Consider the following 27,198-nt stretch of genomic DNA (forward strand, 5'->3'; position numbering starts at 1 on the left):
CCTCAGTTGATTGGTTCGTCCGCTTTGCTCACCTTACACTACCTTCCCTTTTGACTTGCGTAACCCAGTGCAGCGTTCGCACAACCTGCCCAGGGGAGGAAGCTCCTCCACCGACGAAAAGCATTCACTGCATATGCCACCGTCGTTTCTGTGAACCATGCTCGAGGACAGCTCAGCTGATTTGAACTCCTTGTATTTGCATTGGATTTTAGCAACACGACCAAATGAAAAAGTTTAGGTTACTGTGGTTTTGTTTTCCGTGCAGGAAAGTGCTGCCAAAACTCAGGGCTGGCGACTTTAGACGCAGCAGTCTTGTAAGGGAAGGAGAAGATACTAATTCATGATCTTCAGAAAGGAGCTGTGTTTTAGTTTTTTTAGTCTTTTATTGACATGAGCTGGTTTAATGTTAGCTGCACGTGTAGCTAACTGCGCACTGTACTACTGTCCCTCTGTGAGGTCCACTGTCTACCTAGCTAACTCTAGGAGAATGTGTGCTAACCAGTGGCAAATGTTAACAAGTCTGCTAAGAATGTAGCTCATTAGACAGCTTTGGTGCTCGTGGGAAGGAGGCGTAATCCTCCTCTGTGGACGTAAGCTAACAGCCTCACCTGCGTCAAGCTAACACATCTGCTGGTAAGACAAAAACTACTTCCAACATGTTGAAGTTTAAGTTATTTCAAATTGTGTGTTACTTAGCAAAGCTAGAAAAGAAAAACCTGTACATTTTGATATCTGAGAAACAAACAAGATGACTTAACTGCCACATGATTATTTTTATGATAATTCATTTTGTTAGGGATGTTTGTTAGCATATGTTAGTACTTCAGTATTCATATGCAGTTAGTTAGTCAAGTACAGCTCTGCATTTCATTTCAGTTATTTGCATGGCACATTTCCTTTTGATGTGTGTGTTTACTTATTCAGATTACATTTTGAAATGGAAAACTTACATTTACACATTTTATGAGGCGAAGCCACTGGAGAAAATCACTTTTTCCTGCAGATTGACAAGACTAAAGTTGTGTAAGATTGAAGAGAAAAATCAATCAAACACACCAATATGTAAACATTTAAAGAAGGTTTTGGATTAAGTTTTTTTTTTTTTTTTTTTAAAGATTTGAGGACATTGAAAATATGTGTGTTGATTTCCCTCGCCACCTGGGTCCCCTAGTAGCAAGGAGACAGTCTGCATGTGACCCGGTCCTAACTGTGGTCTGCAGCAGCAGAACACCAAACTAAAAACAGTTCAAGGTGGATTATTAAAAATTGTTGTAGACATATACAGTGCATCATTTTCTTTATTCAAAATGAATGTATTATAGGCTGCTGAAATGTAAAAGTCGAGATGCTCTGCAGTATTGTGTGAGCGCTTGCATGGAAAATGTTCTACCTTATTAAAATATTGTGGGAGAGAAAAGGCGTGATGCGTTCACAGGCGCTGAAGCTATTGTGCCAAGGGGAAAAACCGTGTCGCGCCTCGGGTGAAAATGTTCTAATGTGGCTGGACGCAGGGTCAGGGTTCATATTCTGTGTGTGTGTGTGTGTGTGTGTGTGTGTGTGTGTGTGTGTTCATGCAACAAACCTCTCATCGTAGCAGTGTTAAGAGTGAGCTTCACAATAAGCGAACAATAAAATGGAGGGTAAATGAAGCTTTAATTATTGTGGTGCAATCATGTATTCAAGTTTGATTTGCAGTATACATGAAAGCAAGCCTCGCTTATTTCATACACTTTGATGCTGCTCATCATGTTCGAAGCAGATCGCGGTGCCGGCCCCGGACATAAATCAGCCTCTGCGTCCGTGCTTTGTTTGGTGTATCTTCCCAAGCCTGTGTGTTAACATATGGAAAAGGACTGGCGAGGCACCCAGCGTTAATTACACTGCTGCCAGTCATTCTCTAACTAGCTGGGTCATTAGATGGGGAGGAAAGCACTTTTGCGACCTTGACATTAAGAGGCATTCTTCAGTCAGTCATCAGTGGCCATATTGAATCACATCTGATGGAGGTGTGGGGGGGGGAGATGCAGGCGGGGAGATTCAGCTCACCGCTGCGTGCCTGCTGTTTTACTGCTGGGCTGCACAGATAGGAGTGACTCATCTGTGGCTCTGCAGGGCCCTACTTTACGCCTTGGGTCGGTGATGTCATGAGGCGGTAGTGGGCCGTGTGTACGAGAGAAATCGGAGAGGAGACAATGCCTTGTTGTGCGTGAGAGGGCTGGAAAAAGAGGGCTGTCGGGTCAGGACACAAACAGAAACATCAGCGTAGAATTGTGTAATTTCACAAGAGCAGAGGCAGTGGATGTGCTGTATAGTGCTAGCTGCTTTGTAAATATATATGTGAAGATATTTACTGTGGATTTAAGATATATCTTATTGTATGTTTTCTGTTTGAGGGCATCAGAAGGGATGTGAGACGTTAAAGCTGAGAATAATAGCTCTCTGGGGACCTCTGCTGGCAGCTCAGGGCAGAGCAGCACTGTTTCATGATCCCTACAAAGTAGTTAGATCTAAATGCATCAAATGTTATTTTGTCTAATGCTCATCTGCATTCTACTCTTTGTGGGCAACAACATGGACTGTCACTGCTGCTGACTCAGTAGCCATTCACTGGAGGCTTTACCTGGTTTAACCGGCCTGCAGCGGGCCATAAACTGGTGCTGACACGTAGGTTGACTGAAATGTCAGTCAGCATTAAAAATGAAAGGAATTCTACAGATTACAGTTTCAAAGGCCACAACAGTTTCTGTCCTCTGGTGACCCTCTTAATTGGCTCTTAAAAGACGTTACTGTAAAATAGGATGTTTACTTCATGGCCAAGATTAATTATATAGATATTCCCTGAAGTGCACAAGAAAAAAATAAACAAACAAAAAAATAACAAGATTTCAAACAAAATAACTTTAATTTGATGACTTTATTTTTTTATTTTTTTGCAAATCAACTTTTAGTCACACATTAATCTGATATAGAACATTATTCTTTTGAGCTGTCAACCAGCTCCTGGGGAGAGTTCATCTCTTTAGCTGCCAGTTGCTCCACTGCGTTCACCAGTTCGTAGGTAACTAAAGGTCCATCTGGGCATTTATTTTTGGAAAACAGCTGTCTTCGGTGGCTCGAAACAAAGATCGATGAGAGCAAACGGTTGAGCCGCTCACTGTTAATTCAAAACGCTGAGCTGAAAGACCTGCAGCAGTTATGCTGCTGTTCACTGACATAAAGAATAAATGAAATGGTAAACTTATGCATTTTTTAAATGACCATAAAATCCACATGAACACAACACTTTGGCAGAAGAATTTGTCATTTTTTAAACATTTATTAAGTTATGAAAATGATATTTAAAAGGGGCACACCACTGATTTTGTGTTGCTCTTCCATTAAGTTGAGGGACTTGCAGGAGGCAGCTGGCAGTCTGTCTTCCTCTGAAATTGAAAAAAAAAAAAAAAAAAGATCAACACCAATGACAACATATTTACAGTTTTACTACTGAACACTGTTTGGCTCTAACCGGGTGCAACATTTTGACGTCATGAGTGCGACAGCAGGATGTTCTCTTCTTCTTCTTCTTCTTCTTCTGCTTCTTCTTCTTCTTCTTCTTCTTCTTCTTCTTCTTCTTCTTCTTCTTCTTCTTCTTCTTCTTCTTCTTCTTCTCTTCACTGCTTATTTATAGCAAAGCTGTGAAGGTGCATACCACCACCTACTGTACTGGAGTGTGTACATGCCATGCTTGTTAAGTCAGTGTATGCTATTTGGTTTCATATAATCCACTCCACTGTTCTGCTATAATTTCACCAATACTGACATATATTTTATACATTTTCAAACATCTGGCCAATATATAACTGTACATTTCTACATTTGACAGCAGAAGTTGCATTTGTTGGTGAGTCCATAGTCTGGATTAGTATCACATCCCATTTTGAAAATGACAAAGTGCAGATGATGCAAAACCGTTTTTTACTAGAGTTTAAATTTGAAAACAAAGTGGAAGGTTACTCTTTGTTCGGTCGCAGCAGATGTCTGTGTAGATCATCACCTGTTCCTGCAGGGCTCAGCTGAGGGACAGAGTCAAACACAGTGCACAGTTTGTACACGCGATCAGTTCATCAGATCATTCATCTTCAGAGCAAATCCTATTATTTTACCTTTAAAGGCAGGCATAGTATTAACATTTAAAGGACGTTTAGATGACTATCATCTAAGAAGTTCTTATGGCGAAACAGTTTCATTGTTGTGTTTGTTTTTCTAACTATTAGTGAAATTATAGACAGGCAGTCCATCTCTGAGCGCCGAGTGAGCCAAACAAATTGTCTGAAGAGTGAAGACCCTGGAATAGGAGTAATTTCAATCAGACAGACTTTTATTGCCGAAGCACAGTTGGAAATCAAGCTGTTTTCAAAATACTCCCACATCCGATGACCTCAATTTCACAGCACAAAAAGCAAATAATAGCAACCGTGTGACTCATACTTTGGTCTGCGGGACAATAGGTGGAATATAAGACAATTATTTTCGAGGAGCTCGAGGTGCGCGGGCTCATTTACATTTCAAGTAAATGTTATTGTATTTTCATCCGCGGTCCACTCGCTGTGAAATTGTTTCGAGCCTCTACAAAGGGCTCATCACTGTCAACAAAGTGCTGCTGGAATGAATGGAAAGGAAATTGAGCTGTTTTGTCAGATATGGCTTAATAGCAGCTGCTCTCCATTTGTCCACACTTGAAAGTGAATTGGAGCCTCTGCAGTCACCGCACACAGTGATGAAGTGTGGAGTTCTGGAGTATAGAACGAGGACTTTCCTTATCTCTCCTAAAATAGACACTCTGTACCAAGTGACGGCACACATTCATCATTCAGCAGGTTGCGTTCAAGGGTGCTTGTGCCCACATGTACAATGTGCTGGCATGCCTTTGAGTTTGAGTGTGATTGTATTACAAGGAGGTGACAGCCGTCCAGTGCTTTTGATGGCAGTTGATTTATGGAGGGATGGAGGGATGGATGGAGGGATTGCTGCAGTGGGTAATGGTTGTCCTCGGTGTGAAGGACAGGACAAGGTGAGCCAAACAATGGAGGTGTGTCCCTCCACACACTGTTGGGACCCATCTTTCTTAACATCGCTCACCGTGTCCAGACAGCGCGGCGCCACTTGGAGGAGCCACTGCTATGTTTCGGCTGCAGCTTCAAACGCCGAGAGCAGAGACTCCTCTCTTCATTTATTCCTCCCAACGAGAGCCCATCCTCGCCACAGAAACGCTTCAGCGGTGATCTTAAAACTGCAATCAGCGACTGTAATACAATTACTGAATCAATAGGATAATATTTTTGCTTCTCTGAGTGGGGGAACTTCACGAGGTGGGGGAAAAAAAAAAAATCCACTTCAGTCAATAGCTGAGAAATGAGACTGATTGGATAGTACATGGGCCGCTTTAAGTGAGCGTCAAACAAGCGCTGCTGCTATTTACCCTGAGAAACACTGATGTGTGCCGTGTAATGAGTTGTAATTTATTTTAATTTAAAGAGTCTGAGATGGACCCTTTTCAGCAGCTTTTGACTGATTTGTTGATTGATTTCACCGTCTGAGCTCGGCGATCAATGTCAGCAATGTTTAATCTCCTTTCTCCAAAATATTAGCTTGGCAAATTGAACACACACACACACAAAAGGCACACTTGATTAATCAGCCTAACAAAGAGAATACAAAGTGACCGGCTACTTCAGCAGAGCCGCTGCCGCCTGCTTCGCTCATCCCAGCTGATTGAATGGCTACAATAAAAAGGGCGAGAGATACTTTTGAGAGATTATTCAATAAGCAGCTGTGGGGAGCTCGACAAGTGGAAAAAAAAAAGAGATGTTTCACGCGGCAGCTTGGAAAATTTAGAGGACATTAGACAGCCGTGACCTTCTGCTGCTGGGGCGAGGAGAAGTCATAGCTCAGCTCAGTTTTTTTTTTTTTTTTTTTGCCCACTCGCTTTAATGTGATCACACAGGATAAACTGTCATCGCTCTCCCAAAGATGGCAGGAAGTTAATTGAAAAAGCCAGCAGAGGATGTATCAAAGGGACGGGGGTGGTGGTGGTGGATAGCAATCTGCAAACAGAGTTTTTCTATATGTACTGTATCTGGAACTCTCTATGGAGGGGGGGGCTGTAGGTCTAATCACACCTCAACTCATGCTCGAGCCCAGACAGAAATCAGCCCCCTGCGGTTGCACTGTCGGCACACACCCTGCCAGTCTGCTCCATCGCACACACACACACACACACACACTAGACACACGAACAATAAGAGGCGCCTGCCTTCTCAACAAAAGCAGGACTGGGTGTGTGTTTGTCTTTAGTGCAGAAACTGGTGCTGCTGACTGTCACTGAAGAGACTGTCTGAAAGAAGGAGAGCGTCACGTGACCAGTTGTTCAGTCTAAAAATGTATTCGTGTCACAGAGCACGAGCAGTCTTTACAACCCAGATCCCTGAAGGGAAGCTGGCGCAGTCATTGGCTGCCCCTTTAATTGAGAATTCTGCGCGTTCAAAGATGTATCTTAACGTGTCTTTCAGGAGCATGTATAACAAGGTGAATAGTAATTGCTGGCTGGGAATCGAGCGCGTGATGTTGCTTATCCTTCTGTTTCTCCCTCTGTGTACTTTGTATCCGCGCCATGTCTCCTGCTGATTCGGTTTTTGTTGTGTTTTTTATTTTTCTTTCCCCCCGTTGCTAAATTATTCTTGTGCTTTCAAGGCTGAAATCCACGTTGCTTTGAAGAGTCATCACGGTTTGGGCTCAAGGTCCACCCCGAAGAGAGAGAAAGAGAGAGAGCGAAGAGATGGAAGGGAGAGTCTATCTCGGTCATCTGAGCAGCTCCTTCTGATTAATTCAAGCCCTGGTGGACCTTTCAGCTGACTTAGAGTCACTGTTAATGACGAGACAGTGTGCACTGAGAAGCTTAGCCCCCTGACAGCTGAGAAATGCCAATTGCGCCGCCATGTTAAGGAGAAGTTAGTATCCCTCTGCCTGTCTGGTATAATATGAGGTTTCTCAGCCTTGACAGGCTGCGCCGACAGCCGTATACAACCAGAGGAAGGCCGGCACTGACTAAAATATCTGTTTATCTTTTCGAAACTGCAGTCTAGACGAATTGAAAATAATTGACAGGGTTTTTTTTTGCAATGCAAGTGCAATTGTGTAAAATGCATCCAGTTCAGCACACAGCCAATGCTTTTGCAGACGGCACAACCATCAGGACGCGCATTCTCGTAACAGTTAGTGACGGCGGAGGGACAGTTAAATGTGAGCTGCCAGGAAATGTTTGGACTGAACATTTACATGTTCTCCGCACTGAGACTTCTTTGAGACAAATCGGCTCTGATTCCAAAGCCCGTAACTGTGGCGGAGCGCGATGGTTTGTCGCAGTTAACACTTGCAAAAAATAGCAGAATGTGAGCATAGGTCAAGGCTGCGGCTTTGCCCCGAGGTTATCTTGCTCTCTGTGCTCATGATTATCTGCCTCGTGTGCCTTCTGCCATGAAACATAGCCTTTTCAAGATTAGACTACCAGATTGCAGCAAAACCGAATGCGGAACAAATAGTGTGTTGAGTGCGTTGATGTAGTGCAGTGCTGTAGATTACCAATGCAGAGAGGTAATTTGTATACAATTACCAATTAAAGTCAACTTTTTTCACCCATGTTTATTCATTATGCATAAAACGAAACACACAGCTGCTGGATGAAAGCCAGATTTTAGGAAAGTGTGTCAGAAGCATCTGTGCTGCAGCGGTTTGACTATTGAAAACTAGCCAGTGAAAATGTGGGACGTTGACTCTATATATGTGGGACACAGGGACAAGGGATGAACATACTGTGCAGACCCACATGAAGTCACCCTGACTCCGGCTGTATCAGTCCCCACTGTACCCTCGTCCGCTTACAGTAAACGAGGACCAAATCGACATTTTCACATCTGTCACGCTGCGATCATTCGGTGCACCCCGCAGTCTGAGTGGGACTGTGCTCCCCGGCCCAAATTGACAAAACTGAGGGTTTGAATATTTCGATGGTGCTTCAAACGCGATTCGTCTGAAAGAAAAAAAAAAAAAATTAATTGTCCCAGTTGGATTCCACTGATGAAAAGAGTGAACGAGCGTATGCAAAAAAAAAAAAACCTTAACTCTAAAAGGAAGTCATTTTGTGTTTATTATATGCGAATGCTTGATATAGTGCACATGTTCTGTCCTCTGTCCTCAGAGTTATGACAGACAAAATCAGTTTATTTGTCCCAAAGGCAGCATTATATGAAGCCTTGTCACCATTTCATAAATATCCCTCTCCTCTCCTCTCCTCTCCTCTCCTCTCCTCTCCTCTCCTCTCCTCTCCTCTCCTCTCCTCTCCTCTCCTCTCCTCTCCTCTCCTCTGGAACCTAATCGATGGAGACTGTCCTGCCGGCTCTGTCTGTTTTTCCGTCTGTGTGGTAATTACCTGGCCATCCTGTCACTCCACATCTGTTTAGCGGAGAGGGGCCGGAGCTTAAAGGACCGGAGTGGTTGGATAATGTGTGACCCATTTGACTGATCTCTCATTCAAAGTACATCCAGTGCTGTTGATGAGACTGGTTAGAGAGGGACAGAGCCGAGTTGGTGTTGTTTTGCTAAGCTCGTGGACCATGGAAATGAAGGACTGTGTGGTAAATGGCGAGTGACATGCAGGTATGTGTTGCTTTGCATGGGATGGGCCGAGAAAAATGAATTGTGAGCACTAACACGGAACACAGACAGCCATAAAGCAAGTCGCAGGGGGAAAATACATTATTCATGCACTGCATATATACATCTGCGCTAAATTTGATAGTAATATACAGAGAGGACAGCAGGAGTTGTTTTAAAAGTGCAGAGGAAGATGAGGATTCCTGAATTGTCTGCCCGTTCTCTTGATATTTTCATGCAGGTTGATAACAACCGGGGAGAAAGTCGACTCGAGACGTGACAGGAGTGATGGAACACAAATAAACAGTCCTTGAACGCGCCAATAAAACACCACAAAAGTTCGATTATTTACATCCGCATGTGCCACAATGCTTTCTTACGCTCCGCAAACGTCTGTGGACATCTTGTTCAGTACAGTTTGTCTCGGCCAAGTGTGTTTGCGCATGTGTTTGTGTGTGTGTGTGTGTGTGTGTGAGTGACAGAGGGTGAGACAAAGACAGGGAAGAGGGAGAGGCAGGTGTAGGCTCGGGGTTATTAGGCCAGGTAAACAGAACAGGGTTGTGTAACTCTGGCTGATAATTCACTGACCTTTACCTTTTACACTCTAATGCATCCTAATAGGCCAGTGGATCCCAGCATGGCTCCGTTTCTCTACCACACACACACCACACACACACACACACACACACACACACACACACACACACACACACACGACACACGAACCCACAGGTACCTGGTTGTCCTGGAGATCAAAGCTTTCTTTTTCTCAAAACAAATCAGCCCCTGGAGGTTTAAATGCACCTCTGCCGTTCAGCTCATCGCTGTCTTACACGCAAATAGGAAAGAACACATTTTTAAAAAAGAACACACATTGTTCACAGATTTGTGCAATATGTGTATGTGTTTTGTTTGTTTATTAATGCTAAACGTTACATGAAGAAGCCAGAAGATATTTAAAAAAAAAAAGAAAAAAAAAAGTGATCTTTAAAATTTACATAACCAGTTTTTTTGGGGGGGGAATTAGATGAGATGAGGTGCCTCGTCATCGATGCTCTTCATTAATTTGTTGATTTGTCTCGTTTCTGACTGAAGCCTGCCTGTTTTCAGGGGTGGCACGCACCATGCAAAAGAATGACCGGTCCGGGGACGACAACCAGCGGGAGAGTGTAAGTGAAGACCAGCTTTTTGTCTTTTTGTCTGCATTCATTTTACATCCTTTTTTACATCCCTTTTTTGTAATCTTTCATCTTTAAATCTTTAAAAAGTCTTCATTTCCCTCCTTCGTATGGCAAAACCATTCTAATTTCTTTCTATTGTACGTCATTATTCATGCAATTAAATAAGGGCCTGGTATAATGTAAATTAGGGCTGGGCAATATATCAATACTATACGCTATCACCACGTGAGACTATATGGTCTTAGTGTGGCGACACCACACATTATTATTGCAATATGTGCTTTACAGCTAGTAATGAGTGAGTTTTTTTATTTCCATAGCAGCACTTTGTATGCATTTACCTTCCAATACAGAGGAAAATGATGTACTCCCTCTCAGGGAACCCCAGTATTTCGCTGTTCACGCAATTATCAGATGATGGGAAGTGCTAGAATCAAAGGCCCTGACACTTTCTTCTTTCTTCACCTCATTTTGAATTGTGTGATCTGTCTGTTGCTAAATTCTTGTGTTGTGTCTTTCTGTTGTAGCTGTTTGTCAAATTTCAGCTGGCATTAGTAGATAAAATTCAAATGTACAGAATGATCAGAGAACATGTGTTAGAGAGTTTATGTTGCATGGATGGATGGATGGATGGATGGATGGATTTGGACTCACTTAGTCATTATATCCATGTTACTGATTATCATTTATCAAAAGTCTTATAGTGTAAATACTTTCTGAATGTACTGAATATACCCTCATTCCTACAACATCACTGTCGGGGTATTTGGAGAAAAAGACTGTCATATTTGATATAGCCTATAAATACTGCAATATTGTTTTATTGTAATAACCCTATCGTACGTTTACATGAATGTAATGCATACAGCTAATGTTTAGATTATTCAAATAAAACAAACCAGAGCTCTGATCTACAACTAGCATCTCTGTAAAGACATCCCTGGATTAGTGAGGTGAAATATTTATTGTCTTTGATTATTATACATGTTTCATAACGGATCAAAGTCTGGTATTGAAGATGCTCGCGGCAAATTCATTTTTATGCAGACGGGGAGATGTCCCTTGATGTTTGATGGCTAAACCGGAATACCAACATATCGTCTCAGTGAAACGGCTTATATGAAGTGGAATGCAAACATGGTAATGCACCCTCAGGGACACAACATTAGCTATGTCTCAAAGCAGGTAGTTTTAATGGTTTTCCCTGAAAAGGAGGGCTGTGTTCATTAAGTGATTCGGGTGGGACTGAAGATGAATTGTGTGTTCTTATCATTCATTGTATAATGATTTCGGGACTATTTTTTTGTAAACCTTTTTTGCATTTGTTTTAAAGGTTTGTTCTGAAGTGTTTCACTTCTGCGACCATATTTTTTGGTTTCTTATAAGTCCATGTTGTGATGAGTGATGACACTATTGGCTTTATGTGACACAGTAAATAACACAACATGACAAGGTAGATGCTGCACATCTTTGCCATGGTTAATTCTTAACAAGAAATGCCCATACAGGCTTTTATTTAGGCTATTATTTATTTATTTAAAAACTGGAGTGTTAATTTCATTGCGTATCTCTTTTATCACCCATCCCCCACAGCTCGTACACTGTATCAGCGCTCTCACATGGTGTTGTGTGCGAGCTGTCCGTCACCCACCACCATCCATCTGGATTTGATAGGCAGGTTCCTGGAAATCCTAACAAACAAGTAGAGAGGTCAGAGCTGCCGCATTCAACCAGAGATGGAGCTCGGATAGAGTGGCAGCAGACACTATCAGGCTTATCCCCTCCCTCCGTGCATGAATAAGATATTCAATCATACTCTACAGTTGTTGACCTTGAGTTGAAGTTCAAGCGTAGGGCCGGTGTGCCAGTCTTACAAATGGGCTGACACCAAAGAGGAAATACATCGAGTATGCAAATAGAAAAACTTCACTTGAAAAGAAGCTCGTGGGGATCTCGGCCAAAATACAAATGACGGATTTAAAAAGAAAATGAAAAAAAATAAAATCTGTTTCCCTCCTGCTGTAAGTTTGCCACGTGGTCCACTTTTCTATATGAGTCATAGTGAAAGATGAGACAGAAATGTCAAATAAGCCATTACAGCCCGGTGCTGAGTTCTCCGCACTTTTCCACTTTATCTTGATGTGTATAGGAACCATGTTATTATTTGCTCAACAGCTTCAACGCACTGAGTGCGCTTTGCTGTAAAATTGCGGAAGATGCCCTTGCGCTGTATATGTGTTGGAAAGAAAAAAATGTCATTTTAATCTTCAAGCTTATCATCATATGTTGAGTGTAAACCTGCGACTCCCGCATGATCCAAAGTCACAGTCCAGGCAAACTCTTGTCAGCTAATAATGCCATAAGCTGCACAGCTTGCTGCTAGTAGCTACAAAGATACATTAGAAAAAGAAACCCACCTATTTTCTTTGTTCACATTGTGGGCATGACTTCCAGTACATGCCGTCACTCTCACTGCTGTTTTCCAATCTATCTTTATTTATTTAGTTGTGCACTGAATTTGCACTGTAGCTGCATAGATACATGTCATACGCTATAGCTTACACTGCAGCCTGATGTGCACCTCTTCAATAATGTAACTTTTGGTCCGCTTGGTAGCATCACATTTCCCAGCTTCTCCTCTGGTGAAGCGGAAATTGATAAAACCAGGGACTGTAACATGTAGCTTCCTCTGTAAACACACTGACCTCTTCTGATTTTAAAGTCCCCGATGGATGTTAGCTTGCTGCACTTCTCAGGTCATAGAAGGGCAGCTGTCCCTGTGGACACTCTGCCTGTCCACCGTACCTAGCCCAGAGACACCTGCGAGGGGGTTGGTGTGTTTACCGGGTAAAGTACAGCACAGGTCACCTGGACAGGTTACACCTTACATTCTGTGTAGAGCACATGTGCAACTATAAACCAACTTTTTCATTCATTCATGATGTTCTAGGTGAGTGACTTTATTGAGTGAATATTTTCCTCCATTATTATTGTTGCTTGTACCCATAAGATAACACTTCTCAAGCCTTGAAAAGGGTTATCCATGTACCAGTTATCATGATACTTACTTACAGTAGTTTTGCAAAGAAACACAAGTATAGCCCATAATAGTTTGCCCAGTGGCCTCCAAGGAAGCTTGTGGATCATGAGCATCAGTAGGCAGCAACACTGATAATATGCTGCCCCCTATCTTTGTGGAGCTCCCTTCAACAGCTGTCTTACACACTGAACCTTTAAATAGCATCTATTAAACAGTGCTGTACTGTAAACTGAAAATCTAAATGGATGCTGATGCTAATGAACTCCTGGGGCTGTTCAAACTGACGCACAACATTACATTAGAACAAAGAGCATGTAGTCCCACTGGCACATTATAACAAAAAAAAAAAAAAAAGAGCAGAACAAATATAAATGGTTATTTAAAAAATGGATAACAACAGGAACAAATGACCTTTAAAATGGTATAAAACCACTACTAATGGAACAAAAACTGATGATTCACTTTTTCTGTCTCTTAGGAGGTGATGAATTTTAAAATTACACACTGTACATTACAAAAAAAAGGGTCCTGTGGAAACATAATCATTTTTTTTTTCTTCCTTCGTTAAGCTGTTTGAAAAAGAATCTGAAGTGACTACTGCAATCCACTTTCACATGTAATCTTAACTGTGAGATACGAGCAGGATATGTGACCGTGCAGAGATACGGCCAGATGAGCAACCGCTGATGTCTCGCGTGCCTGTGATTAATGTCTTCATCAATTAAGACGGGAGCGGGCAGAGGGGCTGGAGAGGAGAGACAAGTGCCGAGAGAAATGGGTGGGACGTCACGAGGGGACAGGTAATTAGAGGGAAGAGAGGCGAGGTGCAGGGTGAGGTTAAGACAAGAGGTGAGTGTGAAAAAGAAACCGAGCGCAGCAGAGATTCTCCCTCATCCTCCTGAAGGGCGTACTGAGGTAGAGCAGGGACACAGGCTGCGCTGATGAATACGCTTCGCAAGGCTCTGGGGGCTGTCCAATCAGGCGGCGCCATTGATGAATAGTCATGAGTCACCTTATCAGCATCACCATGGTTACGCAGATGTGACTGTGGCCCTGTGAATGTGATGAGGGAATGGAAATGGGCTGAACGCCGCTCCGTCTTCTTCCCGCGCACATCTTGATCACCAATTAGAGCCCGGCAGGGGAGCATCCAGGCCATGTGTTTCGGGCCTCTCCGGCCACAAGGATAGGGAGGAAGGTTATGATTGAGGTGAATGGACCGGGGGATATGGTAAAGATGTAGCGCATGGGAGGAGTGCAAAGGAGGAGATGATCTGAATTAAGGCTTGAATTATTTACCGACTTTAAATCAGGTTATTCGTCAGGACAGCCAGTTCACACGGCAACATACAGGTGAGGGGCTGGCAGGATGAGATGAGAGGGGAAGTGGATGACAAGATATTAAATGAAAAGAGCGGGGGAAATTAGATTGAACGGGATCAGAGGAGGGGAACATTATCAGAGGGGCGGAAAGTGACTGAAGGATGAGCAGGACAAGGGACAGCTGCAGGACATCAAATAAAGGGAGTGGACATGGTGTAATGGAATAAAGGGCTGGGACAACATGTAATGATTTTTTCCCTAACCTCTCGTACAGACATCTTACCAAAAGCAACAATGCTCCGAAGTGCCACTTTGCGCTGATCAATTCCCAAAAAGCCGTTGCTCTAGCCCTTAACACTTGTTGGAATTCCCTTCAGGATTTGAGAGACACATTAAAGACGGGTACCACTTATCGCGAACAATAACGCCGAGAAATGTTTTTTTTTTTAATTATCTCGTCTCAGGGATGAGGAGGCTCTTCATCTGTCCTCGTAATCCACCATCTGCTTTTTCATCCAAATGAACATTTTACTGCTTCGAACGCAGTGAAGGTCATTGTTCTGATAGAGCTGATAATTGCGGTCTTCTTATCACTGATTTGACAGGCCCAGAGCAAACAATGTTAATTGTTGTGGAGCGAATGCTTATCTACCTGCTTATTTATTTATGAGCGAGTAGAGCAATCTACTGCATATTTGAAACATTTAATTAGATTAGCCGGCTGCTCCATGCATAGAGGGCATACTCAGGCACTCAGGGAAATTGTATGTTTTTTACCCTCCAGGCCTGCCAAAACTCGACCCGTGGAGGTTTGTTTTTATCTAAGCCGGTGCCCGTGTGTTTGTCAGGGTCTGTCTGCATGTCGAAGGCAGCCTCGTGCACAATCCCCGCACACGCAGGTGGAGAGGTAGGCCCGGGCTGGATATTTATTTATCCTCGTGTAAAGAAACATTACCAGCCACTCGCCGCTCTCATTTCACAGCCTGTTGACTGCGTTTAAAGTGTGATTAATCTTGCATAAGGTGTTTGGCGGCACATCTCGGCGCGGACGTGGGGCTGATGCATGAGGAGCCGCGTGTGTGTGTGAACTTGGCCCCGGGTGGGTCGACATGGAGGATTCATGGAGTGATTAATCTGCTGCCCTGTTAGTGTCACAGTTTAAGCAGATTCAATTCCTGGATGACACATGCGGCGTGCTTCCTTCTCACTTTCCCATTACAAAACAGTCGAGACGCCGATGCTTTATCTTCAAAGCAGCTCGCTTGTCTGTAGATACAAGAGATTGCGAGTGGGCTTTGTGTTTTTATCTTTATATCGCAGTGCAGTGACCCCAACCCTTGGTGAAGATGAGAAAAATAAGACGAAATGTGTTGTGCCTCTTAAGTGACTGTATCCCATCAGCCGCGTATCATTGTTTTAGTATTGTTTTCTGCATCTGCCGCAGAGCCTTTCCCCTCCCTGTAGGTTTGAGGCGCTTCGAGAGTGTTTCATCTCATTTCGCCGCACACAAAGCAATGCCTCAAGCCGAGGAAGACTCCGGGTCATGTCCCTGCCAGGCATTTCTTCTCTGCCTCCTAGGCTACTAGAGGGGGGCTCTTTGAATCAAATTGATTCATCTCCCTCAACACCTCCAGTATGACACTTCAGGACGCCGCTGTTACTTCTTTATCAGCTTGCTTTCTCGCAATTAATCTTTTTCTCACGTCTCGTTTTTCTCACTTTTGCCGCAGAGATAAACAGGAAACCAGAGGATGTACGCCGTTATAGTGCCCTCTGTGCCTGCTTTGCCTTAACCTGCAATATCTATACGCTTTTCACAACCTTGTTAGAAGCATACATATTTTGCAGCTCAACTGAGAACGCTGTAACGAATGGAAAATGCACTTGAGATGGGGAAGAAAAAAGGGGCGGGGGGGTAATCATGTTGCTTCATGTATGCCATGAATGTCTAAGAATAGAAAGGCAATTTGCATATAACAGTAGCAGCCGATACCTAGTGGATGCGAGGAGGTGTTTGATATTTCCCACAGCTGACGTAAATACAAGGAAGGAACGGTGGAATTCACAATTACTGCCACATGTGGTGCTGCTGCAAGCACGCACTATATCTCGCTCAGTTAATGTGTCACGGAGCTGAGGTATCCCGATGACAGATGGGGAGTTAAGACCTTTAGCGGCAAGTAAAGCTTCCAGAAACGCCTCTGTTCTGTGTACTGTGTAATAAAACATATCTACGAATTGCCACATGTTATTTTCTTCACAAGACTGATGCAAATCCACATAAAATGCTAACTACAGTATAGGAGCTGAAATTAATATCTAAAGTCACTGTTTTGCCGTGTATTTCCCAGACCAGATCGGAGGCCACACCGCAGTATGTTTTATTCAAGCAGTAGGCTGCGTCGCCCATGCAAAACCATTCCTATGTATGGACACAATGAACCATCATGAACCTGTGTCGGTGGAATTATTCATAACGTGGGTCCACAGAGTACAGACGACTTAAACAGTGGAATATTCCCAATCCCAGCTCACCACCCTTCTTCAATTCATCCTGAAGCTGTGAGCACTGTGTACCGAAAGAGAGGAAGTGAGTTATTTTTTTTTTATTACCCCACGGGTTGGTCTGTTTTACAACTCCCTGATCCACCAGATCGAGCAGCAAAGAACACACACACACACACACACACACACACACACACACACACACACACACACACACATCCTGGTCATAAATACCAGTAAGTCTCTCCATGAGGCGACTGATAGCCCGTGTTGTTGAGGCAACCCTTTTACCAAGACGGCATGTGCCAAACAGAAAGCCGCGACTGACTGCAGAGCAACATGAGCCGTCGATATCAAGTTTGCCGAAATCAATCAGGTTGCATACACCATGTGCTCTCTTCACATCCAAGGAGGCTATCAATAAAGTGAGCTCGTAGATAACGATAACTTCTCTCCCCTTGGTTTCATATATAGTGTTTGGTTCCAGAAAGCGGAGCGCTGCCTATGTACCGCCAGACAAATGGATGGACCAAATTGTTTTTTCAACCTGGTGATTTACTGCTTCTCCTCCAATATCAGTCTCTCTTTTTCATCTCCCCTCCCTCCTTCCCCGTCTCTCATCCTCCCTTTTGTCTGTCTTAACTTCTCTCCCAGCCACCGCTCTCGCTCGTTGCTCCCGGGCTTTACCCAGAATCCATTTAAGATTCATTCTCTGATAAAAAATCACTCGCTGAATTCAGAGCGCCGAGATAAATGATGGTGCTGACGCTGGAGGGTTGCACATACTGAGTATGGTGCAAGTTTCCCCAAGGCCAGAAGAGAGTCCTGTTTTTTCATTCTGACTCTTGAAGCATTTTGTGATCACAGCTGTCTTGTTGAATAGTTTATGTCAGAAAAACACCAAGTTTTTGCAGCGGAATGGAAAACGATGTAACAAAAATGGATATTATGTCATCACAAACGTGAGGGAATGCCTCTCAGCTAGCTTCAGGTTACGCTTCAAACCCTTCTCAGCAGATGGCGTCTGCAGGATATGCTGCCAAAGGATAAAGAAAGAAGAATCAAGGAAGCGTGTTCTTCCTTACATTCTGATGATTTCATTTTCTACAAAATACTTTTCTATCCGAGCATAATTATCGTGAAGCTGTCAGGGCTGAGGTCTTGTCTAAATGCTGTTTCCACCGTGAACTTGTACAAAAAATTGAAAGGCCAAGCATCACGTGCGTGATGTTCGGTGCAATCTTAATCTCCTAAAAGGTCAACAGAAAAGGATGGCGCTAGGGATGGCTTCTTCCTGTTTGCCGACAAAATGGTCTAATTGATATGAATTTATTAATAAATCATGCATGAGTCACTTTGAGCAGCTTTGAAAGCAGATCCCTACGTCATACGTCGTTTGATCCCCCCGTGATATAGAGCGGAGATGGAGATGATGGTAAACAGAGATGTTTGATTTGCGAAAGGACCGTTAGAAGGAGTCCAGATTGCTCTGCTCACTCAGAAAGTCAAAGTAGAAGAGGTCTGAATTTGGATGAAGGGATTGTAATAGAGCGAAAGATGTGGACACTTGTCAGTCCTGACATGAATTAATGAGATCTGCATGTGAGAAGAATACCTGACTGGAGCCGGTATTGATCCGTCTGCATGTCTAAGAAGCCTCATGTGGAGAGTCTTACACCCAAGATCCCTACAGCCCCTGTTGGGTTGGAGGTGGTAAATTCAGAGTCTTAAAGTCTTGTGTACTTACTGGTCCCCAAAACTGCTAAGCACCTATTTTATAAAATGGGTGCAGAGATTTCTCCTGGTAATACACACTGATGTGCTGTCACGGTGAAGGTATCCTCAGGCTGTTTAAACAAACTTTGTTTCTGCACTAGCTCCTGTTTTTCTCAGATTTTCTCCAAAGGGTTGCGTAAACACATGTTGGTTCAGGGTCAGGACGGGTCCCATTTTGCATTGATTTATTCACTCCTTCAGCCGCCCAAACCAAATTAAATGCACAGTGAAACCACTTATTTCTAAAGCGAATGAAGCATTTCCTCACCATGACGTTAAACGGTTTATAGACCTAAAGTGTCGCTTTATTGGGGATGCTTTCGGGGTGGCTGCGGCGCAGATTGTCCATTAATCCCAGGGTTGTCCGTTTGATCCCCGCGTCGTCTCTTTCGCCAGCACATCCTGCTGCCTAAACGACTGAATAGGTCGATTGCCAGTCACTACTGAAACATGACTGTTGGAGCGTACCAAGGCGTTGTTGGGTTATGGCACAGAAACTTCCTGATTAGATTTCTAGCTACTGGTTGAAATAATCATAATGATATGTTACATATGGAACTTCAGTGGCCGCTCTATCTACGCTATCCATGTCTATACATAAACACGCTTGTCCAAGGTGTGTGTTGATGTGTCAGAATTGATTTATATGTTTCTTACTTTTTCATGTAACATTATTAAAAGCTAATGTTAGCTAGGAAGGCTAGCAATAATGCTGCCTCACAGCTAATGGATTATGAAATATGTTGTTTTAACCATGAAGTTTGGGTCAGTGTGAGAGGAAATGGGTGAATAAGCGTTCAGGTGTAAAGTTGCACATGTGAATAAAAAACATTTTAATATATAGAATATAGCATCTTTGCCAAACCTGAGCTTTGTCTCTGGCTACAAATGAGAAGCTACTTTTTTCAATCTACGTCTGAAGTCCTCCAAAATAAGATGATGGACACGTTATGAAGTGCAAGAACTGAAAGCCTTCCAGCTGTAGTGACGGTTACTGACAAGGCGGGGTTTTAGTGACCAGTCAGGTTTGATAACCACCATACAAAACATTCTCCTCCTTTAGTAACGTCTCTCTGCAAAATAAACAAACATTTCAAAAATTCGCAACACGGTAATTGTGTAGCAAGGCTGCCTGTTGATTTGATCCAATCTGACCCATGGCACACCCCTGCCCAAACCGTTTGACCGAACCACCAGTGGATTGGCACATAAAGTACACAGAGAGCACAGAAGAGTCACAGCAGACCAATTAACCTTTCACTGATCCCACTTATCATAAAGGGCCACTTCAGGCATTAGAAACGACAGCGTAAGTGAGTGAAAATGAAGGACGGTGTGCATAATCTATACTCACACACACACACACACACACACACACACACACACACACACACGGTTGGAGGTCTCTTGTGTCGTGCTTCTCGGCCATGATGTTAGGCGGGAGAAAAACGTTTCACATTTCATCGGGAGATGCTTTCATTACTTACTAACTATTCATTTATTGAATTTGACTTTCCACAAATGTCAAGGATAGATCAAGGAAGAGAGAAGCCTCAGGACACAAACCGACTAAGTTGATTTTGAAATATTTATTTTAAAGGGCTGCTGTAAAGGAGAATGTTTAAAGGTTTAAGGTTCAAAAAGAAGGTGAATGCTCTTTTTGCTACTTCTCTGAAGATTCGGGTATTTCTGCCTTTGGTGACAAATGTACAGCCATAAAATCAATTCAGAATACAGAGAGGCTTTGCAATAATGAAGTGCATAAAGCTTTCAAGGAGTGATCTAATGGCCTAAAGTGAAGTGTAGGGGATAAAAGCAATGCCCTGTATGTCAACGTAACAGGGACAAAAGAGTGACGAAAAGTGCGAAGGGCCGTTACATAAATTGTCTTGAAGTCTCCGAATATATTGTCAGTCAAAAGAGTTCGTGGTTGGCTTCGATGACTTAACTTTGCTGACTCATTACATCCATCATCCGTCTGCTTTACCCTCAGCCGGCTGAAAAGTGAGGGTTAATCATGTTGGCTCCCTCGTTCCCCTTCGTGAACCACCGTCTCTCACAATGAGTCTAATGCAGGTAATTATGTAGGAATGAAACGCTCACTTGATTCTTGGATGAAGATTGGCATCTTGATGGATGCAGCGGGGGCTGAGGGGGTTTACAATGGAGGGGAGGGCGAGGCAATACAGTCACGACAGAGGGTGGGGGTGGGGGTGGGGGGGTGCGGAAGGGGAGACAGGCGCACACACAAGTCAGTGCTCCGAGAGGTCCTTCTGGTCTGATAGAGATGTATAATGCTGTGTAGTGCTAACTGCCAGGATAATGCATGTGTTTGCACTTGGAGGGCGAATAGGTGTTTTTATTCAGCAGGCTGCCTTGGGCCACGCATGCGCCGCGTAGCACTGTTTGGCACAGCAAATCAATCAGCTGGGTGAAAACCTGCAACACACCAAGTAGATTGAAATAAGGGAATAAGGGGGTAAGGGATCACTTTTCAGATGGTAGTGTTTATAGATTATTGCGAGTAAGGCTTATTATGATGCGCCAAGAACACTGCATGTGAAAAATATAATGAAATGGCTATTTTCATCAGTAAAGGAGGCATGTTGTGCTCAGGTTTACATGCTTTAATGCTTAAAAAACACATCGGTCCTGTCTCTTCATGGCACCTCTGCTCTTATTGGTCAGCTCATGCACGCAACGCTCACCATGTCTCGGCCCAGTTGTGTTTTCAGCCTCCAGTTAGCTTCACTTCTATCATGAATCTAGGCATCAGTTATTCAAACATGTGACATGCATGTGACAGCTGTTTAGGGTACTTCAGGAGCAGTGTTTTCTGTGGGAGAGAGGAGCTCCTGGTGGCTTGGGCTTAACTTTCAAGACTATTTACATGCACAAGAACTTATATGTATATATGTATATGTATATAACACACTGGAGAATAATTTAAAATCTTAATGGGTCATCTTTAAAATCCAATATCAGCTAAGCACATTGGTATGAATCTATCTTAAGAGCACTGTTTCCATAATGGGATCGTACAGGCAATCACATTGCATAAATAGCTGTAGTTGGGACCCAACAGCACTTTTCTCCCAGGACCCCTTACCGATTAACCCTGGCCGTGATCTTAAGAGCGATGAGTAATGTTGAATGTTAATGGTTGACCCTCGCTTAACAGGGGGAAGCCTTGTTACTCATGCAGAACAAATGAAAACTCCTCACGGTTTGTGGCAAGATTAATGGCACAGAATCTGCCTCAATTCATCATGCTGCCTCGGCAGCTCGCTCCATATGTGTGTGCACCTCTGCAATTAGGTGCAGTCCTGAATCAAAGATAGTCCTGGAACCACTCAATACACAAATATACCTCTGTGCTGTCCCGAAGGACAGTGTGCCAAGCAAAACAACACAAAGTCCATCTTCTGCTATACGAGTTATGGTTGTGTGTTTAGGTAAAGGAAAAAAAAATAGTCCCTTGTGCTGGAGGCCAATACAAAGCAACAAAACATATCAATTTGCATATTAAAAATAGTAATTTGCATCAAGTAATTTGTTTGGTGTATGAAAAGGAGAGCGGTAACTGCTAATGGATTTCCAGGCGCATTAATGCAGTAAAAAAAGTTTGATTATAATGTAGGCAGCCCCAGTGGCTTCAGTCTGCGTATGAATACCACAGATTTGTGTGCAGGTGATACGCCCTCATTTCCATCATGTTTTAGTGAAAAAAAATATTTTTTTGCACGCAATTTGAAGGTGTACAAGTTGTGTTGTTTGTACACGATTGATGAGTCTGGGTCGATGTAGGAGACCTTGCCTCGGAGCAGTCGTTTCGAAAGTAGAGGCCCTGCTGCCGCCCCTCCACCACTTAATGATGTATTGACCACCTGATGTGTTTCTTCCAGCGTAACTTTGTGTTTCAGAATGAGTTTCTCCCCTCTCACACTCGCCTCACCTCAGAAGCACACAGTCTGAGCTTTTCAGATGGCTCTTGCCTTTCAGCGAAATCCTTGTAATTTGATTTTTTTTGCTCTCCTTGCTTGACCCGCTGTGATGTGTCATTTTGACTCTGAGCTTTCAGTTTTTCAGGGTTACTTAATGGGACTTTCTGTTTGCCTTTACCAAGTACTCAGGAGAAACAGTGTAAACGTGCACCTACCACAGAGTTATATGGGATGACCACAGAAGCAGGACTTTGAGTATTTTGCAGGGTGTTTATCTGTCTGTGGATGGACTTTTGTCAGCATAATAGCATCACAACCATGCAATATACAGTCACACAACTTCACAGGAGTGTAGTTGAGATTAAAATAAAGGCTGAGTACAAAGATGGGTGCAGTCCAACCCATGAGTACTGAGTAATCACATAATAATTTATATTTGACTACTTAGAAGTCTGCTTAGAAATTGTCTGTAGTTTATTTTATTACGTGTCCCTGGACATCGCTCCTGGTAAAAGCAATGTAATCCTGTTAATAACACTTTCAGATTCTCACCTGACTCATCCCTGAATATTCTGTCTTTATTAATCACTGATGTTGTTGTGATGCATACAGAAATGAGGAGTACATTAACTATTCATAGAGACACACGCAGTTGGTAAATTTGGATGCAAATTGCAAATGTTAAAATATACCATTCTCAGAGGATTAAAATGCAAATACAGTCAAATAAATTGCAAACGCACAAACACAACTGACTAGAAGCCCTAATGACTCCAGTCATATATAACCATTAATTTTACTTAATCTAACTTTAATTTAACTTTGTTAACTTAAATATTGGAATGCATAAAATAATTAGCAATAGGAAAATACAGAACATTTATAAGAAACCACAGGTCCCTTAATATTTGGCACTGAAAAAAGTCACATTGAAGTTGTTGTGGTTTTGACATTTCTTTGGATTCTTCTGTCTTGTCTCTTGTCTGAGGTTTTTCTTTTCATGTCTGTCTTTTTTCACTGACAAGTTTTTTCTAAAGTTATTTTTTGGCAGTGTCAACTTTCTGTCACTGTTTGGGCGTAGAGAAGAGGGGTCTCCGGGAGAGGGACGAGGAGAAAGCGTGACACTGTTACAGGACATAGGATAATCAAAGCAGCCATAATATGAAAGAAAGTATATCTCTTAGACTCTTCCACCTCCTGTTTAGGGAGATTTTGTACCCGGACCAACCAAATCTGTCAATTCACTTGCAGCGCTCGTTTATACTTGATTTTGGAATAAATCCGTAATTGAATGCACTTTGATGCATCCCCCTCCAGCATCCGCTTCTTCTTCTCCTTTTTCTTCTTGCCTTCCATGTGTAAAACAACAAACAACCACACAAATCCTTCGACTGTCAAAAATCCCGTACTTTTCCTTGAACTTGCTCGCTAGCTCTCTGTCTGACGTATGTCATTATCCTGTAGGGTCATGCCATTAGAGCAGGGGCTGCTCATTTATCCCCCTGCATTTCTGTAAAGAGACCTGACCTGCAATCTCTTCACTGGATAAACCCATTTCCAATTATTTCCATGAGCCCAAGGGCCAGCCGCGTACGTCTCACAGCTGCTCAGAATAATCTGCGGGCTGGTTCGCGCAGATTCATGGGCCGGCACCTGATCGTCCGGATTGCCACTATGCCATTATGTGTTCATTATGAAACATATCTGCAGATTTGTGTTAGCGCTCCTTGTGAAGAGAAAGAAAACCGCCATGAAACAGACAAATGCATTTAATAAGTGAAAATCATCAAATAGTAAAGACAGCATTAAATCACTTTCCCTCCTCACACGGATGTTCTCACTTTCTTTGCCTGGTTGGACCCGTCGCAGGACTGTGCTGGCTGCAGAGAGTGGGAGAAGTTACAGCTTTGTGGTCTAATCAGTCACGTCAAGTGAAAACACACGTGTGGGTGTGAAGTTGTTGGCTAACGTCGGAGCCGACAGCTGCATATTTACACATCAGGCAGTCAAAGAGCAACGACAGCATCAATTTGGAGCCCCACTGTATTTCTTATCATTTGGCACATGTAAGTCAAATGTTAATTCTCATTCTGTGTTCAGGTATGAAGTCTTGAGAAACACACCAGAGTCTTTAACTGTTTTGCTATGTTCACCTTGAAATGTGCCAAGATTTTGTTTTTTTTTTTTGTTTTTTTTTAATCACAGCTTTTTCTCTGTTCGACTGTTATTTACTCCAAAATCAAAACTACATCCCAATAAGCAAATGTTTGCCGTATTGGGTTTCTTGGATTGCTTTTGAGCTTCACTGGAGCGAACTATGAAGCACATTGTCGCCCATCTGGAAACAACATCCCTGAAGGAATACAAAGATAAATCTGTCCCATTTAGCATCTGCTCTTTGGCTCTTTTTTTTTTTTTTTTTTACCTCGTACATGATGATATATACTCTTCAGTTACCTATTTGTTAGGGAACACTGAGAGCTAAACCTAATACCATAAATTCTGCGTTCATTAAGATAATGTTCACTTTTTGTTGAAACTGTAGCTTGAGTTGTTTAAGAGTTGTTTATCCTACCCTCACTGGGGTGGACAATTAGAACAACTGAGCTTCGTAACTTTCATGAAAGCGGGATTTTTTGCAATACGACTGGCAACTGAGTGAACTTTTTTTCTTTTACAACTTAACAATGCGCTAGAGATCATAATGACTGTGACATTCTGCTTTAAAGGTCCAATTTGAAAGCTAGTCGATTGTTGAGCCTCATTCCCACCTCGTCAAATACGGACAGTTCTGGTCGCTTCCTGGCCCGACCTAACAGCCCAAAGTGTCAGTATCTGAGGAGTTGGGAATGAGATTCAACAATCAATTGTCCACAAATTGGATACCTAATCAACATCTTTCCTGAAGCACAATGTCAACAGTCTTTTCCACAAAAAGTTTCTTCAGTTGACAAATGGTCAATTGAAATCTTCTTCCTGAGAGTGAGATGCCAGATTAGAGGTCTGAGAGGTGACTAAAAACCATTAAATCCTTCTATTTCAAGTGCGGTTCAGTATAATGTATCACATGAGGTCTTCTAAATTTTAATGGGCTTTTCATTTTTCACATTTCAACTAGAAGAACCTTTAACTTTGGACAAAAAACCCCCCCATACACTGGACATTTTACTGTTTAGTGCTTGAAGTCTTTTTGTCATCGTTTCAGTCAGTTTCTGTACACTTTCTTATTCTGATTCCAGTCTGGCCTATGTTCTCAGCAGATTCACACACCCTTCTTTCCTCCTCATTCAAGGTGTCTGATGATTCATCAGACTCCCCGGAGCCGGGGCCAGTCACCTGCATGGAGCCCTTCCTGGTGCGGAGGCTGTCTTGCCGTACCGTCCAGTTGCCCCCTTTGGCCTTTAGGCAGGCAGAACAGTACTACTTTGATCGCAAGCCGGAGTCGGACACCGTCACAGTTCCGCCGCGGCCCACGACACTGCCGCTGCGCACCCCGCCCCTCATCGCCATCACCTCAGCTGACACCAGCAGGTAGGACGGTGTCGATTTGTATCTTTGTCTTTTCACAAATGTCTTTCGGTGGCTGGGTAATTATAGACGGGTGCGAGCAGAGTGGAGTGGAGTGGTTTGGTGGATCAATATAGAATTTGTTTGAAGCAAATGAGGACACATCACTCGCTAACTACGTGACACTGTGTATAAAGGCTGAAATGTGTTTTTTAAATATGTGTTATCTACGTGCTTGCAATGTCCTTGAAGCTGGATCATTCCAGAAGGGAGAAAAGTTTAGGTTGTTGGGTGGTTTGATGATTTTGTATCTCGTGCGACTAGTATGCTGTCCAAACCAACAATGGTTAACTTTTGCCTGCGCTCAGAGTCCCCCTCAACTTTTGCCAGTAAAAATCCCTAAAATCTGCCAGATGGTGTGTTATGTGCATTTGGGTATGCACGCATCTATAGAGCAAAAAAAACCATGGCCCGTTCCCCTGGTCATGTAAAAATATTATTATATATTATATAGATCTAAGAACTAGTTATAGTCTATTTTTGTGAAAACGACCCTATAATTTGTCTGAGGACTGACAATATGCAAACAGGACTTGTGTCGTTTTGGCAGCTGAAGTGCAGATTACACCATTAACATGCACATTAATGCTAAATCAACAGTAAAGACTCACTTTGCAGATGTCTGAGTGTGCTGAAGCAACAGCTCCAAGACGACTTACTAATCTCTCCTTGGTTACAGCTGCCGTAGGATCAAACCCTCTCTTCTTAAGGTGACATAAAAACTGAAAATACATACGTCGGTGACAGAATGTTAGCTGTGATGGCTAACCGCTCCCACACAACTCTCAACTCTCAAAAACCCAGTGGCTGTCTGAGGTCAAAATCAGTTGGCAGGAATACAAAGTATGCTTGAATAACATGCAAACCGCTGGTGTTTAACGGATCCCAGACAGGCTACATGCTCTGAGGAGTGTGACTCATCAAATAACTGGGCCTAATAGATTTATTTTCGTCACCGCGCTCACTTACTAATCTCACAAGAGGGAATGTAAATCAACATTTGAATCATGGTAAACAAGATAAAAGCCACCTCTTGGAAAATTCCAGTGACGGCGCGCAGCTTCTTGTTGTGGTTTGGATAAGTCAGCGCAGCAGTCTTGTGCATCAGGCTTTGCTTTTGACTCTGATTATCTTCATTTTTGTTTGGCATTTTGTGGCACGTACCGTACAG

The 27,198-nt window shown here is 42.9% G+C and overlaps 1 protein-coding gene and 1 long non-coding RNA gene across 5 annotated transcripts in view; one reads left to right on the plus strand and one right to left on the minus strand.

The window, feature by feature from the left end:
• Positions 1–27,198, plus strand: part of pde4d (phosphodiesterase 4D, cAMP-specific) — a 176,541-nt gene that overhangs the window by 6,124 nt on the left and 143,219 nt on the right. The window contains exons 1-3 of one of the 4 annotated variants that reach the window (XM_037099084.1): positions 128–633; positions 9,802–9,860; positions 25,753–25,991. In XM_037099084.1, coding sequence (XP_036954979.1) covers positions 9,816–9,860; positions 25,753–25,991 — 284 coding nt within the window. In that variant the 5' untranslated portion in view covers positions 128–633; positions 9,802–9,815. Of the gene's footprint in view, positions 1–127; positions 634–9,786; positions 9,861–24,397; positions 24,527–25,752; positions 25,992–27,198 lie in introns of those variants that run through there. The other 3 variants (XM_037099085.1, XM_037099086.1, XM_037099089.1) reach the window with 3 other exon arrangements.
• LOC119020029 lies at positions 2,905–3,584 on the minus strand. Its single transcript, XR_005075215.1, has 3 exons — positions 3,509–3,584; positions 3,354–3,422; positions 2,905–3,208 (listed from the first exon to the last, which is right to left on the minus strand). It is a non-coding gene; the product is annotated as an uncharacterized LOC119020029 (long non-coding RNA).

The sequence above is a fragment of the Acanthopagrus latus genome, chromosome 5 (assembly GCF_904848185.1).
Source record: "Acanthopagrus latus isolate v.2019 chromosome 5, fAcaLat1.1, whole genome shotgun sequence".
In the NCBI taxonomy this organism is placed as follows: domain Eukaryota; kingdom Metazoa; phylum Chordata; class Actinopteri; order Spariformes; family Sparidae; genus Acanthopagrus; species Acanthopagrus latus.